At 42.6% G+C, this 18,848-nt stretch overlaps 1 protein-coding gene across 5 annotated transcripts in view; it reads left to right on the forward strand.

Moving 5' to 3' along the window:
• nedd4l (NEDD4 like E3 ubiquitin protein ligase) overlaps nt 1–16,898 on the forward strand; it is a 39,874-nt gene extending 22,976 nt beyond the window's left edge. For 2 of the 5 annotated variants that reach the window (XM_084034990.1, XM_084034991.1), the window contains 19 exons: nt 2,073–2,132; nt 3,441–3,578; nt 4,464–4,652; nt 6,537–6,734; nt 7,364–7,441; nt 9,351–9,405; nt 9,984–10,042; nt 10,336–10,401; nt 10,881–11,110; nt 12,369–12,490; nt 12,598–12,668; nt 12,780–12,875; nt 12,985–13,058; nt 13,148–13,208; nt 13,363–13,422; nt 13,565–13,672; nt 14,068–14,164; nt 14,535–14,607; nt 15,055–16,897. In XM_084034990.1, coding sequence (XP_083891116.1) covers nt 2,073–2,132; nt 3,441–3,578; nt 4,464–4,652; nt 6,537–6,734; nt 7,364–7,441; nt 9,351–9,405; nt 9,984–10,042; nt 10,336–10,401; nt 10,881–11,110; nt 12,369–12,490; nt 12,598–12,668; nt 12,780–12,875; nt 12,985–13,058; nt 13,148–13,208; nt 13,363–13,422; nt 13,565–13,672; nt 14,068–14,164; nt 14,535–14,607; nt 15,055–15,157 — 1,938 coding nt within the window. In that variant the 3' untranslated portion in view covers nt 15,158–16,897. Of the gene's footprint in view, nt 1–2,072; nt 2,133–3,440; nt 3,579–4,463; nt 4,653–6,536; nt 6,735–7,363; nt 7,442–9,350; nt 9,406–9,983; nt 10,043–10,335; nt 10,402–10,880; nt 11,111–12,368; nt 12,491–12,597; nt 12,669–12,779; nt 12,876–12,984; nt 13,059–13,147; nt 13,209–13,362; nt 13,423–13,564; nt 13,673–14,067; nt 14,165–14,534; nt 14,608–15,054 lie in introns of all 5 variants that reach the window. The other 3 variants (XM_084034988.1, XM_084034987.1, XM_084034989.1) reach the window with 3 other exon arrangements.
• The last annotated feature ends 1,950 nt before the right edge of the window (nt 16,899–18,848 follow it).

Genomic DNA, 18,848 nt, shown 5'->3' on the forward strand with positions numbered 1-18,848 from the left:
ATCCTCCTTGCATTTAAAATATCCACTTGTTTGTGTCGGGCCCGTACACGCTTCCTCCTCACCGTTCCTTCCTGCTCTCCGATGCTTCTTCGATTCCCCCCTCTCTCTTTCCTTCTCGGCTCCGTTGAATAACCACACCTCTTCCTCCCCCTCCTCTCCCACTACTACTTCGCCGCTCTTTGTGATTCACTCGCAGCTGCGCGTGATGTGTTGCAGAAATGTCGGCGTTGCAGCTGCACGCCAGCAGAATGACCGTTCTAGAAATCGTTTGCAAAGTGCAGCGCCGCCTCAGATCAAACGTACCCCCCCGGAGAGCCCTGAGTCATAGCGTCAGTGGGAATTCGACTTGAGCAAACTGTCACGAGATCTGAGTCAGATGTTTTGTCACAAAGCTGAGTCACGGCTGTGGGCTTTGGCCAATCGTCGAGCCAAGGAAAAGTACAGGTGCTAATGACGGCCTTTTCCTCTCAGTGACGAGTCTCTGAGGACTGGAGAACAGGAGGGCTATAATTAGCATGTTAGCGGGAGGACATATGGACGTTTAGTTACAGTTCCACACTTCCTAATCGTATTATGTGTGTGTAGGTGGATGGGTGCTGTTTGTACTGACCAATGCATGTGACTTTGTGGGTAAAGGTAGCCTCCACTTGTCATTATGAGTTAAATATAAGGCTGGTCTTATTCTAGATTTGTTGTTATTGTCATCAAATCCCATAAAAGACCAAAACTAACGATGTGTTCATCTGTCTCTCGATAGTTTACGACTTCTCTGCCCTCCATATAGGACCCGACCTCAAACACGCTGTTTTCTACTAAAGAAAGTTTAAATAAATAAAAAAAAAACACAACTGTAGTTTTCAGGAAGCATTATTTAAACAATAGTAAATGGTGTTTGTTTGGGGCCTATTTTCAGCTGTGGATTAATACACATTTTGTGCTCCGTTGAATATAAACAGAAGCAGGATGGTGAGTGTGGGAGTGACTCAAAAATAAACCAAAGTGGCGTATGTTGATGGTAATGAAGGAACATGTCATCCAGTGCAACAGCGAGGCTCAACACAGTTTTGCACAACAGCGGAGGCCAACAGAATACTGTATGCCAGACTCTTAAAGTAAAATGAAAGAATTATTGGTGTTGGTCTTGGGATTTGTCGACGATAATAAAACTACAGAATATCAACACATTTATCCTTTAATGGGAAGTTGTGTGTTGACCTTAAATGTCTAAAATACAGATCTGTGTTGTTTGAATTCTTTCATGGTTTAACATCAGAAACTATTGAGGTCCTTCTTCACTGTAGTTAGAAGGACGTTTACTATTCTGGGGTTGGTCGTGATGCAACTTCTGAGTGCGTATCACGTTGCTGAGTGTCTTACAGGTTATGTAGCGCTGCTGAACTACACCGATGTTGTCATCTAACTTTGTTTTGTTTTTTTCTTTTTCTCTTGAGATTCAAATTCTCTTATTTTTTGTGTGTGAACTCTCTCTGAACTGCAGCACAGTAATACACTTCCACTGCTCTAACATACAGAACTGTTTTCTCTGTAGCTTAAGCACCATTCTCCACTTGGATTGTGATTAAAGATGCTGCACTGGCTGGGGATTAAATTTACTGCTCGGGGAAAATAATCAGCCTCCCTCCGTGAAAGGAAACTCAAGCTTCTGTGGCTCAGACTGTCTTGAATTCTTTTTTTTTTTTTCTTTGTCTGTCTTTATATTAAAGTTGATTTACTTTTACTCCAAAGTTTCTGACGGGTCACTGCCGAACTCTAAACTACATCTTGTGTGATCACGTCATCCAATCGCAACTTGCAGTAAATTCTAAATGAATTGTGCTCTTTCCTGCTACCCATCCACCTCACAGCTTCAATATGCAGAATCCCCCCCGTTTCTCTCACTCCTCACCCCCTTCAGAATCAAATCCCCAACCTTGTGCATTAAAATTTTTCCTCACTCAACCTTCAGTACTGCCCCACACACCTTGCCCCCCCCCCCTCTTAATTCCACCCTGGCACTGAGAACATAGCATACTCTGAACTAAAGACCATCTTCCCCTGTTGTCTACCACCAGCAGGGTTCCCAGACCAGAAGAACAAGAGCTCAAACAGTCTCAGGTGGTGAGGAGTCTATGGTAATATCTCAGTTTGTAAAACAAGTTTAAAACCCTGTCAGTCGTGCACTTCGCAGTTCACAGACACGGTGATAGGGCTTTATGAATCACTGATAATTCCCACACTTAGAGGGTAGAAAGCCTCAATCCTGGTGACGAATTTACAAAATGTTGATCCTTATTGAAACTATCAGCGTGTGTGTGTGTGTGTGTGTGTGGTCTTGTGATGTGGCAACCTGGCAGTAAATATTTAGTAATTCCCCTGTTCAGCCATTTATAACAAGCCATAAAGCTGCACTATAAAATGTTTTCAGTAGAGATGTCCGGATCAAGTTTTTTTTTTTGGAGTCAGAGTCCATTAATATTGAGTATCTGCCCATCTGATACTAGTATTTACTTAAAAGCTAATAAAATATGCATCCAATTTATATAAAAGCTGTACACCTTATTTTTAATGACCTGCTTGATCTAAATGCTGGAGATCCTGATTTAAAAAATATATATATATTCATATAATTTGGAAAAAAAATGTAATAAATAAATATATATATATATATATATAATAATTATATATATATATATATATATATATATTAATTTTTTCCCCAAATTATATGAATATATATATTTTTTTAAATCATTAATATATATTTATTTATTTATTTATTTATTTAAATAAATATATTTATTTATTTAATTTTTTCCCAAATTATATGATTTTTTTTTTTTATATATATATATATATATATATAGGGTTGGGTTTGTACGGATGGTATTTTCATATTTACATAAAAGCTCACTCACATCAGCAGTAAAGGGAAGCAGAAAGGAGATTATGATCAGCTGATACCGATCCATTCAAATATGCCCGGTTCAGCTCCGGGCGTCTCTGGTGCACAGTGTTCGCTCAAGCACGTCTAAATATGATCACTGTGAATGATTTGATAGTGTGGTTGTCTACTTCAGTAATCTTTATGCTGCGGAACGTTAATAATTCACTCGGGAAAGTAGAAATGATCCACTACTTTCCCCCACGTGGTGTTTAGTACGACTATGTTTCACTGTCTTTTCTAGGTGAAGGTTCACCATCATTCACAACTTTCCATTTGAAGTTCTTCTTTTTGTCATATGTTGTTCTTCAACTTTAATAGTTTGTGTCACTGCTGTGCAGCAGGGACATTATTTTAATCTTGTGTTTTCCTTGTTAGATGTAGAGGAGAAAAATCCCCTCTGATTTTAATATTTCATCCCTCATATCCTTTTCCCACACAGTGTCAGCCTGTACTCACTAGTTTGTCTTTGCTTTGCTCTCTCTCTACACTTGGCCAGTCTCCCTCGGCGACCGCTTACGCCTTGACCACCCCCGGCCTGCCCCCTGGATGGGAGGAGAGGAAGGACGGCAAGGGAAGAACTTATTACGTCAACCATAACAGCCGCACCACTACCTGGACTAGGCCAATTGTGCAGGTACAGCAGGTCCGAAGGCTGGGCTGGACTCTATGCATGGGACTGGACCTTTCCTCGGCCGAGGCCCTTGTGTCAGACCTCTTCCTCTACCCCCCCTCCCTCCCCATGTTTCTCCTCTGTGTAGCCGTAGTGAATGATGGAAACAGACGCCTCCTTTTCTCCTTCTCTTGTCTTGCTCTGTGCCCGGTTCTGTCCAACTTGACTGTATGTCTTCCTCCTCTTGTCTAGCATTTTGTCTGATACTCTGGATGGAGTGCAGCTATGTATTGGTCACGCCTTTCTAATCCCTGGCATGGAACTGCAACCACCACTCTCTCTCTCCCCCCCCCCCCATTTCTACCCTGTTCTTTCCACTTGTCTTCCCCGCTGTCTTTCTGTCTGCGAATGCAGCAGCTCGACGTAGTCTGAGACTCTGAGTTCAGGGAGAGACCGCTACACATGGGTGTATGTTTAAATGCCTCTCCTCCATTTCTGCTTTTTTTTATAATATTATGCATTTCATCACATGGTCTTCTCATTCTCTGATTCTCATCTGTTCTTTTGTGTTTACTCAGAAGGAGAGGAGACGCCGCCAAATGATTAACATAACAATATCGTAGCATTGCTTTGTTTTTGGCACATTGTAAATGTGTGTACCGGCCACTCTGGTTTAGGGTTGTCGGTGACACTAACCTTCATTTTCGTCCCTGTTTTCTAATCGGATGCATAATCCTAATCACTATATTTTAGTCGACCTAATTGATTGTGTTCTTGGGCCGAAAATCTTGCATCCAGAACCTTCCCAGTGCAAGCAAGCATCTTCTGACAGCATGGCTTTTGTTATTTCGGCATCACGTACCTTATTCCCGCCCTGTTTAATCTCAAAAGTGCGTTTCTCACTGACAGCTGACTGAAGACGGAGCCAGCACCTCAGCAGCAGCAGCAGCAGCATCGGGAGGAGCGTCGGCCCTGCCACCTGCATCCACCCCCTCCTCCTCCTCTTCCAATGCCTCCAACAACCACCTCCATGAGCCCCAAATCCGACGACCTCGTAGCCTCAGCTCCCCCACTGTCACCCTTTCCACCCCCATGGAGGTGAGAATTAGCCACCTGTACCGCTCCGCTCCACCATATCCTCATCCTCTTTTCACGCCCCTAGGACGTATTTCTGTCTCCTCTTTCCTCCAGCCTTTACCCTTCCACACTTCCTTGTCATGCAATCCTTCATTTCCATCCCTTTGAATGTGACCAAATCACCATCCTCACCCATCTGCATAAACCATTCTTTTACCATCTCTCCTTCTTTCAGGTTACTTCTGTCTTGATGCTGCTTTCTTCCTCCATATGGAGTAGAAAGTACAGATGTTTATTTATTGTAGGGAGTAAAAGTAAAAAGTATTTGTACTCGATGTGCTTCCCACCTCTGCTGCTGGGTGAAAACTTTAAACTGATCACAGGTCCCACGTGAATGTTGTAAAAAGCAAACCAACGGACATGCAAATCAAAGATATTGATCATGGAAACTAAATATTAAGTCTATTTTAGTAACCAAATAGAAACTGAGGTCTCATGGGTAGTGTTTGAAGATTGATTTGTACAGCGTGGCATCCTCTGTTAATACCTTTTTCTAAGAACATTATGAAAATGTATTCTTATTGAATGCATTGTTAAATCTATTGAGATATAATATTCCACAGCAGCTGCAAAATCACACCATAGAGAACAGTGTAGTGCTTCGTCGGAGCTGCAGTGAAACGTTCAATTATATGTTCACAACCACTTTTTAAGTAAAAGCAAGCAAAGGAGCACGCAGACATCAGCGGAGGGCTTTTACTGTAAAGCAGCTGCTACAGATTAAATATGTGCATTGTTTGAAAAAGAGTGGAAAATTGATCATTTAGCCCAAATGACCCCTGATTTGAAATAAGCCACGCGTGAACGAGCAGTAATGGATCACAGAGTAATTCCTTTGCAGTGTGTGATCGTGGCCTGGCTGCGTTCACAACACGTCTTCCAATGTTTTTCCCAGAAAGCTCCCTCGTCGGTCAAAGTGGGGTTTGATAATCCATCGGTCTAGTCCCGTGATGCTACCGCTAACGACTTTTAGAAGTTCCACTGTTTTGGCGTGAGCAGGTGAGCCACCATCCAAATAACCACATGGGATGATGATTCTCTTATCACCCATGCTAAGTGGAATCTCAACTTAAACTTTTAAATTCTGCCGTGCAGCCATTAAAACACCAGACCCGTTCTGCCCTCTCGGACTCGGTGCTCCTGCCAGGGGATCAGACCTGAGGAGGGTTTAATTGAGGTGCGTGTCTGTGCACATCTCCGTGTTAACAAGGCGTCGTGGAGGTAAACGGAAGTGGAGCGCTCACTGCGGAGGCTTGTAATTACAACTTCCAGAAGGTGGGGAGGTCGGTGGATTAATTAACGCGGCTGTTTTTCTCTTTTAAAAATCAGATCAGACAATCATAATTACCGCTACAAGAAATAATGCGACGTGCCAAGTTGCCAACACTAATTAGCTTGAGAAACTTCAGTCTGATTAATGTGGCTTTAGTAGTGTAAAGATGAGTTGGTAGGTTTGTGGAAGACCAAGGTGTTTAGTCTGCTTATAAGTAAATTATCTTCAGTTTGTGAACAAGTGAGTGAAAATCTACAAAAACATTTTTTTTATTTGTTATTGTAATATTAAGCCAGAAACAATATCTGGGGAATCGTTAAAAGCTGAAAATCTGTAGAGTTTTGATTTGACGTTTTAGACTTTTTGTCAACTGATGGAGATTTTTTTTCAGATGTGATATTCTGGTGACGATGATGATGGTTTTTCCTCCTCCTAATACAACATCCTTGTTGCTGCCTGTTGCCTTTAAAAAGGATCAAGTCGTCCATATTCAGTTACCTAATGCTTCCGCTTCCAGTGGGAGTATTAATGTTACGCTTCATTTTATTTATTTGTTCCCCTTTCGGTTCCAGGGAGCCAACAACATCCAGGTGCGGAGGGCCGTGAAGGACACGTTCTCCAACCCCCAGTCCCCCCAGCCGTCGCCCTACAGCTCCCCCAAGTCGCAGCCCAAGACCCAGCAGAGCTTCCTGCCCCCGGGCTGGGAGATGAGGATAGCCCCCAACGGACGGCCTTTCTTCATCGACCACAACAGCAAAGTCACCACCTGGGTGAGCTCGCACACGCATAACGGGCTGGAAACGAATCGGGCTCGAAACATAATTTGAGAAAATATGACTGAAGGGTAAAGCTTTATTTTACAGGTCTGTAATTTCCTAACAGTTTCCTACTGGGTTTCCAGGAAAGAGCTCTTTTATTTGGTAATAATTATAGGGAATTATGAAGACCATTTTTTTTTAAGTTCCAGTGAACTTCTTGCATGAACTCATGAAGTTTCCAATAACAAATTAGGGGTATTTGTTTGTGTCTCTCAAAATCCTCATCTGTGTCGAAACACAACTAAACAAAAATAACTGTCTTATACTATTAGTATCAAATCACAAAGTTCTTTCCATGAAACCTGAAAATAAGGTCGACAGAGCAAATTAAGTGATCCAATGGAGTGATTTATATGAACATTATTCGACAGTTCTGGTTATTAAATGGACATTAAAAATCCAGGGAGCGGTTGGTGTTGATCTTTAAGGACCTTCTAGTGACATCTGCTGGTGTGAAATCTACATCAGCCCTTATTGGGATTCTGCTCTTCAGACTAAAGGGTTGTGTTGAATAAAAAAAAGCATATCCTTCACCCCGTTTTGGGATAATTCATTAACATTTCCTCTCTTTGGACACCCAGGAGGATCCTAGGTTGAAATATCCAGTCCACATGAGGAACAAGAACTCAATGGAGCCCGGTGAACTCGGTCCTCTTCCTGTAAGTACAGTCATAATAAAACCACCTGCATATTTAACCTTTGGCCTAAGCAGCCTCGTAGATCCCAATAACTGCTCCATTCACTCACTCATTAACTTGTACTTATGACGTGTTCTAGATCAGTGTGTTTAGATCCCCGTTAGATAAACATTGTGTTATTGTGTTTGAAGTGGCTTTTTTGCAGGAAAAAGATGAGACATTAATCTTGTGATCTAGACTATTTCAGGTTTATATCACATTTAGAAAAGAAAGCGTCAGTGGGAGAAAGTAACTGGCTGAGTGATGAGAAAGCGGAGTCCGGGGGCTGAGTGAGAATCCATAATTAGGAGGTGGCGATTGCCACCTGCACCATTATGTGTATGACATAAGACTCCCAACAAGTGGGGGTCCGTACGTTACCGTAGGTAGCGAATAATCGGAAGCTCCGTAGGTTTTTGTACATCTTCCACAGGCTCGTGTGATGTGTGCGCATGTGTGTGTGTTTCTCTCTCCCTCTTTCTCTCTTTTCTCTTCCGTTCTGGCGGATCTAATGTATGCTACTTCTTCTACACACCTGGCCATGTCATGTTTGGCAGAACCTACCAGAGGAGGTTGGTTGGTACCTCCCTCCCTCTGCCTTGCCTGCCTACCTTACTCGTCTGGTCTGGTCCAGTCTGGTCAAAATGCCTGCAGACAGCCTTGCGCTTTCTTTTGTTCTTTCCTCTCTTTTTTCTCTCTTTCCTCTCTCATGACCGGCATGGATGGACTGTCCTCCCCCCCTTCTCCCTTCTCCCTTCTCCCTTCTCCCTTCTCCCTTTCCTATTCATCAATATTTTTCCCTCTCACTTCCTCCCCCCACCACCCACCCTCAGTGTCTGAGGCACAGATAGACGAGTCTGGGGGGGAGGGCGGGTGGAAACGAGGCGAGACGCCATGGGCATTTGTTAGAGATGGAAGTATAAAAGCAGCACTGAAGGAGGAGAACGGGGTTGAATAAAGGGGCAGTGGGAGGGAGCTGTACATGCATACTGGCTGTGTGCTGCATGTGTTATGTTCTTAAATCTGGTTTCCCCGCTCATGGAAACACACACACTAGTACTGTGTTTCCCAAACCTTCTTTTTCTGGGGACCCAATCTTCAAAAAAACATCCCAAAGCATCGCAACCCAGTTCACAATAAGCCCTATCTAATTGTGAGAAGATCTAATTTGTGTGCCATTCCAATATTACAACTTTATTTCACCTTAAAATAGGTAAACCCGCCATTTTGAAGAGAAACATACGTTTTGATGAATCACAATTTTTGTTTCCTGCATGTTAACTAAATTAAATAAATGATTTTTCCCCCTCATCAGTGAAACGCTAGCCTTTTTATATTGGGTTCAACGTTATAAGCAGGTTCTAATATAAAATATTTGGGCGTCCTCACGTGGCTCAAAGGTGTAAAAGATTTATAGGACCCTAATAAATTGTCCCACAGACCCCCCTTTGGGTCCCGACCCAGTCTTTGGGAACGACTGCACTAGTAGGTCCGTCCTGTTTGACACGCGGTCCGACTCCCCGCCCCTTTACTCTAAACCGACTGTTTTAACTGTTCTTACTGTCTGTACCGGTTTTGAACTCGTAGTGGTGACTTAACCTTCTGTGTTCTGTGGTCGTATCCCTCTGCCTTGTCTCAGACCTTGACTCAAATAGGAGAGAAAAATCCCTTCAGTTCCTTTTTGTGGGCGTTTCATTGAGCTTTGCAGTCTGTGTTCGGACCGTTGAGTGGTCGGTCAAGTTCAATCAAACATACATCTAAAAAAAAACAGAATTAAAACAAAAGTGGATGGATTTAAATGACTATTTGAGCACGGCCTGTTTTTAATAGTGCAGTCTAATGGTGACTGTGCTTTTTCTCACTTTTTTTATTCCTTTATTTTTGTTTTTAGCCTGGATGGGAAGAAAGAGTTCACTCAGACGGACGCACCTTCTACATTGACCACAGTAAGACCTCCATCTTCACACTTTCTGTCCCTTCATGCTTGTATTTGTTTTTATAGCGTGTAACGTGATGTAGAGCAGCAGCATCATTAACTGAAAGATCTTAACGATGTTAACAAACAGTTATTTTCATCGCTGATTTGATTAATTTGGTGCACGACTTCCCGGAGCTCGATGCAACCTCCTCAGATAACTTGTTTTGTCCGACTAAAGGCCCGAGTCTGTTTATATTATGTCATCCGATAACATTCGTTATGCACATTTGATGCATTTTTTAATATATATATGCTTTCAAAGGATTTGAGTCAACCAGCAGTCTTGTTTGGAAAAAATCCAATCTCAGAAAATCAAACCTGTTCTGACAACCTTTTCGACAGATGAACGTTTCGGAGTCGGCGTTTAAATGTGATTAAAGATATTCATTTAAAGCGGCTCACATTTGCTGAAACCACAAAAATGTGCTCGATAAAGATAATTAATCCATTATTATGTGTTGATTCACGTTTCAGTTAAATGACTTAGCTGAACTCTGCACATTATCTGTCTATAGTCTGATGAGTTTGTGTTTGTGCTTCATCCAGATACAAAGAACACGCAGTGGGAGGACCCTCGTCTGCAGAGTCCGGCCATCACAGGACCCGTGAGTAGTCAGAGAGTCCAAGTTTAACACTGTGATCCTACGTGTCGCCGGCCTCGCCGTCTTTGTGCAACAACGATAAAACACTTGGCGGTCGCCACTCCACCTCAACAGCTTTCGTGTCGCTCTGTGTACCACTTCAGATACCGCTCTCCCCCCTCGCCACCTCCCGCTCCCTTAGTCACACTCCGTGTTTATCTCAACAAGAATGTATTTTCTCCTCTTTAAATATTTAACATCACAAGCCGAATGTTAATAAGGATGTTGATGGGTTTTGTCGCTGGTTGTCTGTGCAGGCTGTTCCCTACTCCCGAGAGTTCAAGCAGAAATACGACTACTTCAGGAAGAAGTTGAAGAAACCGGTAAGAAGTGACGTTCGTCTCCGGGGCTCCTTCTGCACTCATTAGCTTCCGTTTGGATTGTGCTCGATCACACGCGTCGACTTCCTCGACGCCGCGTGAACGAGTTCGACATGTTAATGGCACGCTGAATATTCATCACAGTCATTATGCATTCGGTTGTCATTAACACTTGGGTAGGTGGAGAATGAAATGTCACTCCCTGTGTATGTTTTCCAACGCTGGAATATCATCTAAAACAATAATAGTGTTGAGAGATTAATTTGCACCTCCTTTGACACAGTGTTCAGTCCTGCTGGAGCATGTTAAAGTTCAGAAAGCATAATATGTTGAATATTTACATGGAATTCAGTGATCTGCAATGCAACGCCTGCATAAAATATGCAGAAAGAGGAAATTGTTCCACACAAGCTCATTGTGAATTATATATAACGAGCTTTTGACTTAATAGTTGATGTTAAATGCTCTGCGTGCCGTTCCAGGCTGACATCCCCAACCGGTTCGAGATGAAGTTGCACAGGAACAACATCTTCGAGGAGTCGTACCGTCGAATCATGTCCCTGAAGAGGCCCGACGTCCTGAAGGCACGGCTGTGGATCGAGTTCGAGTCAGAGAAGGGCTTGGACTACGGCGGCGTGGCCAGAGAGTGGTTCTTCCTCTTATCCAAGGAGATGTTCAACCCGTACTACGGCCTGTTCGAATACTCCGCCACGTAAGTGTCTGTGTGTGTGTGTTGGATTTAGGGGTTTAAATAGGATGTGAGACAGTAGGACCCAAGTGGTACTTCGGAGTACTGCAGGGTGTACTTGAGATGTTATTTTTATATGAATTAAAACAAAAACACCTTAATCAGAGGTTCTAAAATTATATTATATAAAGTTATAAATTCAATAAACCACATTGTACATTCAATATCCCTTTTATAGAGTTAATCGTGAGCTGCTGTAATGAAGGGCCGTTGTAGGTTAAAATAATAAATAATTGAAAATACAGGGGTGTTAATCAACGAACAACAACTAAGACGTTCTCTGAGATTAAAAAAGCAGTTAAGAGAGAAAATTGCAAGATTATGTTTTGAGAAACAACATGGAAAATAGCTTCATCATTTCTTAAATGTTTTTTTTTTTTCAAAAATTTGCCACATAAATCTCAAAATATCTAAGTATTTTTTTTGTTCATTCATGACTTAATGATCTTACAAATTAATGTAAATTTGGCACTTATATTTTCTTTGAATATTCCCACTTCCCTCCGCTCTGTAATTACTAATAATTATTTTAGTCCTTTCTATATAGTTGTACCTCTTTTTATAGCTGCGTTTTTTTTAAACTACCATAAATGTTTGCTCCGGTCGGGGATTCTTGGCTGAAAGAAATATTTAATTATTGAACAAAGTTTGAGAAACGTTTGTTTAAAGCTCCGTTCAGATGATTTTGGTTTCCACAAAGTGGAGAGGGGCAGAGTTCCCGCATCGTTTCCCTATGAGACTTGTTAAAGTTGACCTTTTTCCTGATGAACTTTTCCTCCCATTCAAAAAGCCATCCTGTAACGAACGTTTCCCACATACAGCAAATGTTAAGGTCATTAAAGTGACGTGTGCTTTGTTCCTTTTCCTGGCATCATCAATAGGCGACTAGGGCAAAGGTAACGACAGGTAAATAACACAAAGCAAGGACACTTAAAAATTAAACCTCGCTTTAATTAAAAGTTTGCTTTAATAACAAAAAAGCAATAGTATGATTAAAACTCCAAACCTTAGAAATTAAACCACACTGTAATTATTCATCACAGTAACCTTTTTTAATTATTACGTTTTAACATCATCAAGGGGCTGCAGTTAAATGAAAAGCTGCTGCTTAGCAACCGCCTTAAACTTTCCTGTCTCCCATTTAATGGATGATTACTTGGAAGTTGAGCCCCGTGTTTTTCCTCTCTCACCTGGAAATGACTCCTATTCCTTTTCTCTGCAGAGACAACTACACTCTCCAGATCAATCCCAACTCCGGCCTGTGCAACGAGGACCACCTCTCCTATTTCAAGTTCATCGGGCGCGTGGCCGGAATGGCTGTGTTCCACGGAAAACTCCTGGACGGTGAGCCGCGTGACGTTGGTCTTGGAAACGTTTTCATTGAGGATTTTTAGCTTTTCTTTTCTCATATATATATAAATAACCATATGTTTTCTGCTTTCTTACCGTAGGTTTTTTCATCCGACCCTTCTACAAGATGATGCTGGGAAAGCAGATCTCCCTTAAAGACATGGAGTCAGTGGTAAGATCCTGTCCTGAAATAGACTTCTTATAGAATTTGGACGAAGCCCAGAGTGAAATCCTGCAGTCGGAATGAATTACTGACTATTGTAACGTGGTTGTATCCGTGCAGGACAGTGAATACTACAACTCTCTGAAGTGGATCCTGGAGAACGATCCCACTGAGCTGGACCTGAGGTTCTGCATCGACGAGGACAACTTCGGACAGGTGTGCACACCCAAGATCATCCGTTAAAATCTAGATTACTTTTTAATCGCGGTAGAGAAATGTAGTTTGGTCGTGTCCAAGCCTTATTTTTTCTCTCTCTCTCTCTCAGACGTACCAGGTGGATCTGAAGCCCAGCGGCTCCGACATGGTGGTCACCAACGACAACAAAAAGGAATACATCGAGTGAGAACATAATTCTTTTTGGAATAGTTCCCAGTGATCACAACACACACGATCAAACATGAGTCTAAATGTCTACGATCTTCCCACAGCCTGGTCATCCAGTGGAGGTTTGTCAACCGGGTCCAGAAGCAGATGAACGCCTTCTTGGAGGTAATTTACGTGCACTAATACGGTCACCACATGGGGGCAGTATAAGCGCAGACTTTGGGTTTCCTCTTCCTTCCTTCCAAAGCTTTTTAAAACTGAATCACATCTCAGTTATTTAGGGGGAAGATGTGTCATTATGTTTTTAATTCCCTTTCAGGGCTTCACTGAGCTCATCCTCATAGATCTGATCAAGATCTTCGACGAAAACGAACTGGAGGTACAGCATGGATCCGTTACTTCATCAGTCTTCTCTGCTCATCTGTTTGTTGTTGTTGTTGTTGTTGTTGTTGTTGTTGTTGTTGTTGTTGCAGTGTGACATTCTAGCATTTAACTCTGCTCTCTTTCTTGTCTCTGGGTAGCTGCTCATGTGCGGCCTGGGTGACGTCGACGTCAACGACTGGAGGCAACACACCGTCTACAAGAACGGCTACTGTCCCAACCACCCCGTCATCCAGTGGTTCTGGAAGGTACGTAACGTTGCCCCCCCACCCTGGTGGTTTTTCCCTCCCGTGCAGCCTGTGACGGGTCTGCTGACCTCGCTTTTGATGATCAAAGTCTGTTTGGAAGAACAGGCTTGTTTGCACTGATGAAAGAGCCCAGAAGTAGTACCTGCCCTGCTTATCGTCTGTCTTGACACAGAGACACACACACACACACACACAAACTATAATGTGTGTGTGTGTGTGTGTTTCTTATTTACACAGACATCAGTGTCATGTCATTTGATTAAGTGAACCGGTTCAAACAGCTTGTGTCTGAAATTCTTTTTTTTTGTCCACATAATCTTTTTTTCTGATATTCGATGAATGAATATTTGATAAATTAACCGTTTGTCCTTGACGTTTCTCCCCCCCGTCGTCAGGTCGTCCTGTTGATGGACGCCGAGAAGAGGATCCGACTCCTCCAGTTTGTCACGGGGACGTCGCGGGTCCCCATGAACGGCTTCGCCGAGCTCTACGGTGCGTTGGCGGAAAAGCTTCAGCTTTCCTTTTATTTCCTGCTTGTGTAAACGAGGCCAGATATCTGCTTAAACCGCAGGGCCTTGACTTTATGTCACATACAAGTCAACAGTGCAGTTCCAAGAAGTGAATTACTATCACTGTTCACATAGAGAAAGATAAACGTGTAAAACAGATGAGGAGCGACCGGAGATGTACAGGGATTTAAGTGCAAAACGGTTATTATTTCCATTAATTAAACTATTTACATAAAATGCTCTCCTTCCTCCTCTTTTCTCCAGCATTCATTGAGTCTGTTTGTATTTAATTTTAGGTTAAATTTGTATTTCTGTCTCGTAATTCTTGTTTTATTTTTTTTGTCTTGTGCCAGGTTCTAATGGACCTCAGCTGTTCACTATAGAGCAGTGGGGAACGCCAGACAAGTTGCCAAGAGCTCACACATGGTATGCTACTACACACACACACACACACACACAGTCACAGACACACACACACAGTCACAGACACACACGCACACACACACACGCACACACACACACACACAGTCCACAGTCACGCTGGAGGCTTTGAGGCTGCACTCGAGCTTACGATGTTGGGTTTTATGTCAGCCATCTTGGCTCAGTATGCTAGCGTGCTACCATTTGCTAATTGGCACTTAACATTCAGGCTGCTGTCTTGGATTTGGATCATAAAACAAAGTGTTGGACAAATTAGAAGTTTGACCCTCTGGGGGGAAACCAGAGGAGAGAGTCAGGTTGGTCTGGACCAAAATAGGCAGCCTAGCCGGGCCTACGCCTCAAGTGTTGTTTGGGTTCTTTGTATTTGAGAGTATTCAAAAACCCCTATTTATTCATTATTATTATTAATTTGTCAAATGCCTGTTTTCCCAGTTTCAACCGCTTGGATCTGCCCACTTACGAGTCATTCGAGGACCTGAGGGAGAAGCTCCTCATGGCCGTGGAGAACGCGCAGGGCTTCGAGGGCGTCGACTAAGACCGGCGGGCGTCCGACCGCGTCCAGCACGCCGACTGACCGACCAACGATAGGGGGGGAGGGGCATGTTGTTTACTGTAACGCCTGACTGTGAGCCCCACCCACAGCACCGGTGGCTCGAGACTGTATAGCGATGTGTCGAGTCGTTAACACCTATGTCTTTAAAAAAAAATCTTTTTCAGAGCCAGCGGGTCAAAAAAAAACAAAACAAAGGTGCTGGGGAACGTTAGAGTCATCACTGTCGAATGCTGTTTTATTATCCACGGGCATGAGCGATGAATGAGCTGGCCCCCCCTCCCTCGATCTACCGATCCCTTCCCTTCTACCCTCGTCCTGTGAAAATCTACAGTGCTGGAAAAACACCAATGCATTTCAACATCTCCGTCATGTAGACTTTAGCACAGAATCCAAGCACCCTTCTGTGTCGGGGACTCAGCATGGCCTTAATCTGGCTCCTACATGCACTAACTGCAACGGCACTACGATCACAACTCTCCGAATCCTTAGACCAACACCAGATTACCTTAGGAATGCTAGCCAATCACAGTTCAGGAAATCGGCCACACCCCCCCTCTGTAGAGCCTTGTCAGTATGTTTGATCAGAAATCGCCGCTGCAGCCTTTTTGTACAATAATATTTCCCTTTTTTTTTCTTCTTTTTTTTAAAGCTACTGGTAAGGATTCAAGAATGGGGGATGAGATAATCCCCCCCAAAAAATAAGTTTTCATCATGGAACAGATTCTTTTGGTATAATTCTTGCAGGAAAAATACCGTCAACGTATTTGTACCGACGAGCAACGTTGTTTACTACTTGGACAATGTTCTATGACACGGTGTGACGTGTAGATCTGGCTGTGAGCTCATTCATCCATATCATTTGTTACGGTTGGTAGCAAATGTGTTGAATAAGATGTTTTTTTTTAATTGTAGTTCTATGAAAGCAGCATGAAACTGTATCTTGTGTTGGCTTCGACTACATCGTCGTTAATCTGGAACGAGAAGGGAAAAAAAAAACCCCACGCAGCTCGGGGATAGTTTTCTCTCAGACGTTATTAAATTAATATTCTCATGCCTGTTGCTGTTCATAATGCTGTAAATGGTTCTTTAAAGCATTTTTAAATTCTTTTCATGATATATATATATAAATATATGTATTAACAGAAGTATTACTGATCAACAACACTAAAATGAAGCTGCGTGTGTCGCGGGTGTTCGAGAGGGAAAAAAAAGCTGTGATTTGCCACTGAATATAAAGCAGCACGTTTCTTACAGAGGAACAAAATGTTTTTTTCTTTTTTATGTTTTTGTTTCTCTCCTTTTCTTCTCTCTTTCTCTCAACTTTTTTTCTAAAATTGAACCTAAAGGGCACTTTATAGATCACTCTGAGGTCATGTCGCCTGTCGTATGTCTTTTGTCATTAACTTGAATGTGATTCTGTTTTGTTTTTCCATTCAGAGCACTTACCTGGTGCAATATAAATAGTCTAATCTGGGCTGCTGCTAAGGTCGATAAAGTGGACAGAAGTGAAGCAGAGACTTCGCATCCTTTTAGTCTTCTCTCTCTTTTCTCCCCCCCTCCCCCGTGTCCCTCACCCCGCTGTGATCCCACCACTCCATACTCACCCAGTACAATGTTTTTTTATTATTATTGAATGACAGGAAAATATCACTTTTGTTAAAGATTCCACCACTCTGTGCAACTCTTTGTGGTTCATTTAACTTCAGTCAAATAAAAATGAAACTTCCAACAGTGTCGTTTGAGTTCATATATGAGCGGACGTTTTCTCACACCACGAGTTACAGTCACCTTATTTCATTTCTGAATTATTAATACAAATGTACAAATGTGTGTATGTATGTATATATGTACATATAAATATATATATATGTGTATATATATATATATGTATCAAATTACATGAAATAATAATCTAATAAAATACAATATATTATAAAACTGTAAAAGGGGCCAGACTGCCCCCCCTAGATTTATACCTACCAGTCATTCATACTTCGTGCTTCACTTCTGTGTTAAAACGCACATAAATAGTGGAATGGTCCTTTACGTGTCGTACAGCTGGAAATTTTAACATGTGTTTGACTTGTGCCCACGTCTTCCTTTCACAGGAGTTTACACGTTTTAAACATAATAATAAAATAATAAGAGTTGTGTGTGTGTGTGTGTGTGTGTGTGTGTGTGTGTGTGTGTGTGTGCACATGGTGTGGTGAAAGGACCTCAGTTCATTCACACAGGCAATCTAGGAGTTATCAGCTTCAAGGACGAGCAAATAAAAGCCACCCTGCCTGCCGGGGACATTTTATCACCCGCTCGCCGAGACCTGGTCACAAACAAACCAGGAGCCAACTTCTTCTCCACATCCACCTTCTAAACACATTCCACCTGCTAAAACACATGTCCTGATAGGGAGTACATCTTAAACTCAACCGTTAACAGGAAGGAAAGAATACATTTTGTTTTCCCGTACAAGAACGTTTCTACGGTCGGTGATCCGCTTCTGTGTTACGTCACAGCGCCGACCTCGATGACCCCCTGATGGGGGTTTAAGGCCAAACGTGGAAAAAGATCAAAGATCAAACTTTAAATGAAATGTTCGATGCTTTCCAGCGTTATTGTGTTTCTTTGCTGTAGCTTTGTGTGATTTAGATGATTCACCATGCAGGTGAAATGTAATGTTTTTCATATATAGGTCATATAATCTGCCTCGCGTGACGGGTTTTTATTATGACGCTGATCCTTGGGGACAAGGCTCGCTACTTAGAGTTTATCTGCCCGTAAATTATTCTTATTGTTATTATCTAGTGAGACACAACAGTTCTTCCCTCTACGTTTGTCTCCAGGTGAACACAGAGAGGATTCGACTCTTTGACTTGCTCTTTAATTCACTCCAAACATCCGATCATCACATTCAGCTCACGATGACTCAAAGTATGAAGTGTTGCTTCACCGGGGCAGCTGGGGTTTTTTTTTTTGGTTCTCCCCCTCTTCCTCCTCCTCCTCCCCCTCCTCACCCTCTACCTCTGGTCAGGGTCGATCAATACTTCCCCTGTAGCTTATCACTAATGTGGAACTGGCTGTTTGTCCAAACCCAGCTCTGTCTACATAAAGACTTGGAACGGGGACGGCCGTCCGAGCCCAAAATGCACCGCCGCCGCCGCCGTCGTCGTATCACCCCGTGAACCTGCAGACTTGGACTTTTAAACTGTTGGGAAAAGACAAAAAGACTCGCCGGTGTGAGAGGGATGGAGCAGAGACGGGAGAGGGTCGCCGGGTGGGAATGAACCAAATCCTGGAGAGGAGAGAGAGAGACGGTCCACTTTGAGAAAACGTCAGGTGAGATGTTTAATATCCCTTTAATGATGTATTTTAATGTATTTAAATCTCAGAGTTTTACTAGTAAAGTTGGAGAAAATGTCATGTAATGCAGTTAAGAGCAGAAACTATAAAGATCAATTCTGTTTGTTGCGTAGAGAGAAATGGGGATCACACAGGTGGTCTTTCACACACACACACACACACACACACACACACACACACACACACACACACACACACACACACACACTTCACAATGCACACAGCTGCAGCCATCCCACATCAGTCCTGTTTTTTCCTGTTTTTCATTCCAGCGTATAAACACACAGATGATCTTAAATCATAAACCGTGTGATTT

This window comes from Eutrigla gurnardus (genome assembly GCF_963514095.1).
Source record: "Eutrigla gurnardus genome assembly, chromosome: 19".
Taxonomy (NCBI): Eukaryota; Metazoa; Chordata; class Actinopteri; order Perciformes; family Triglidae; genus Eutrigla; species Eutrigla gurnardus.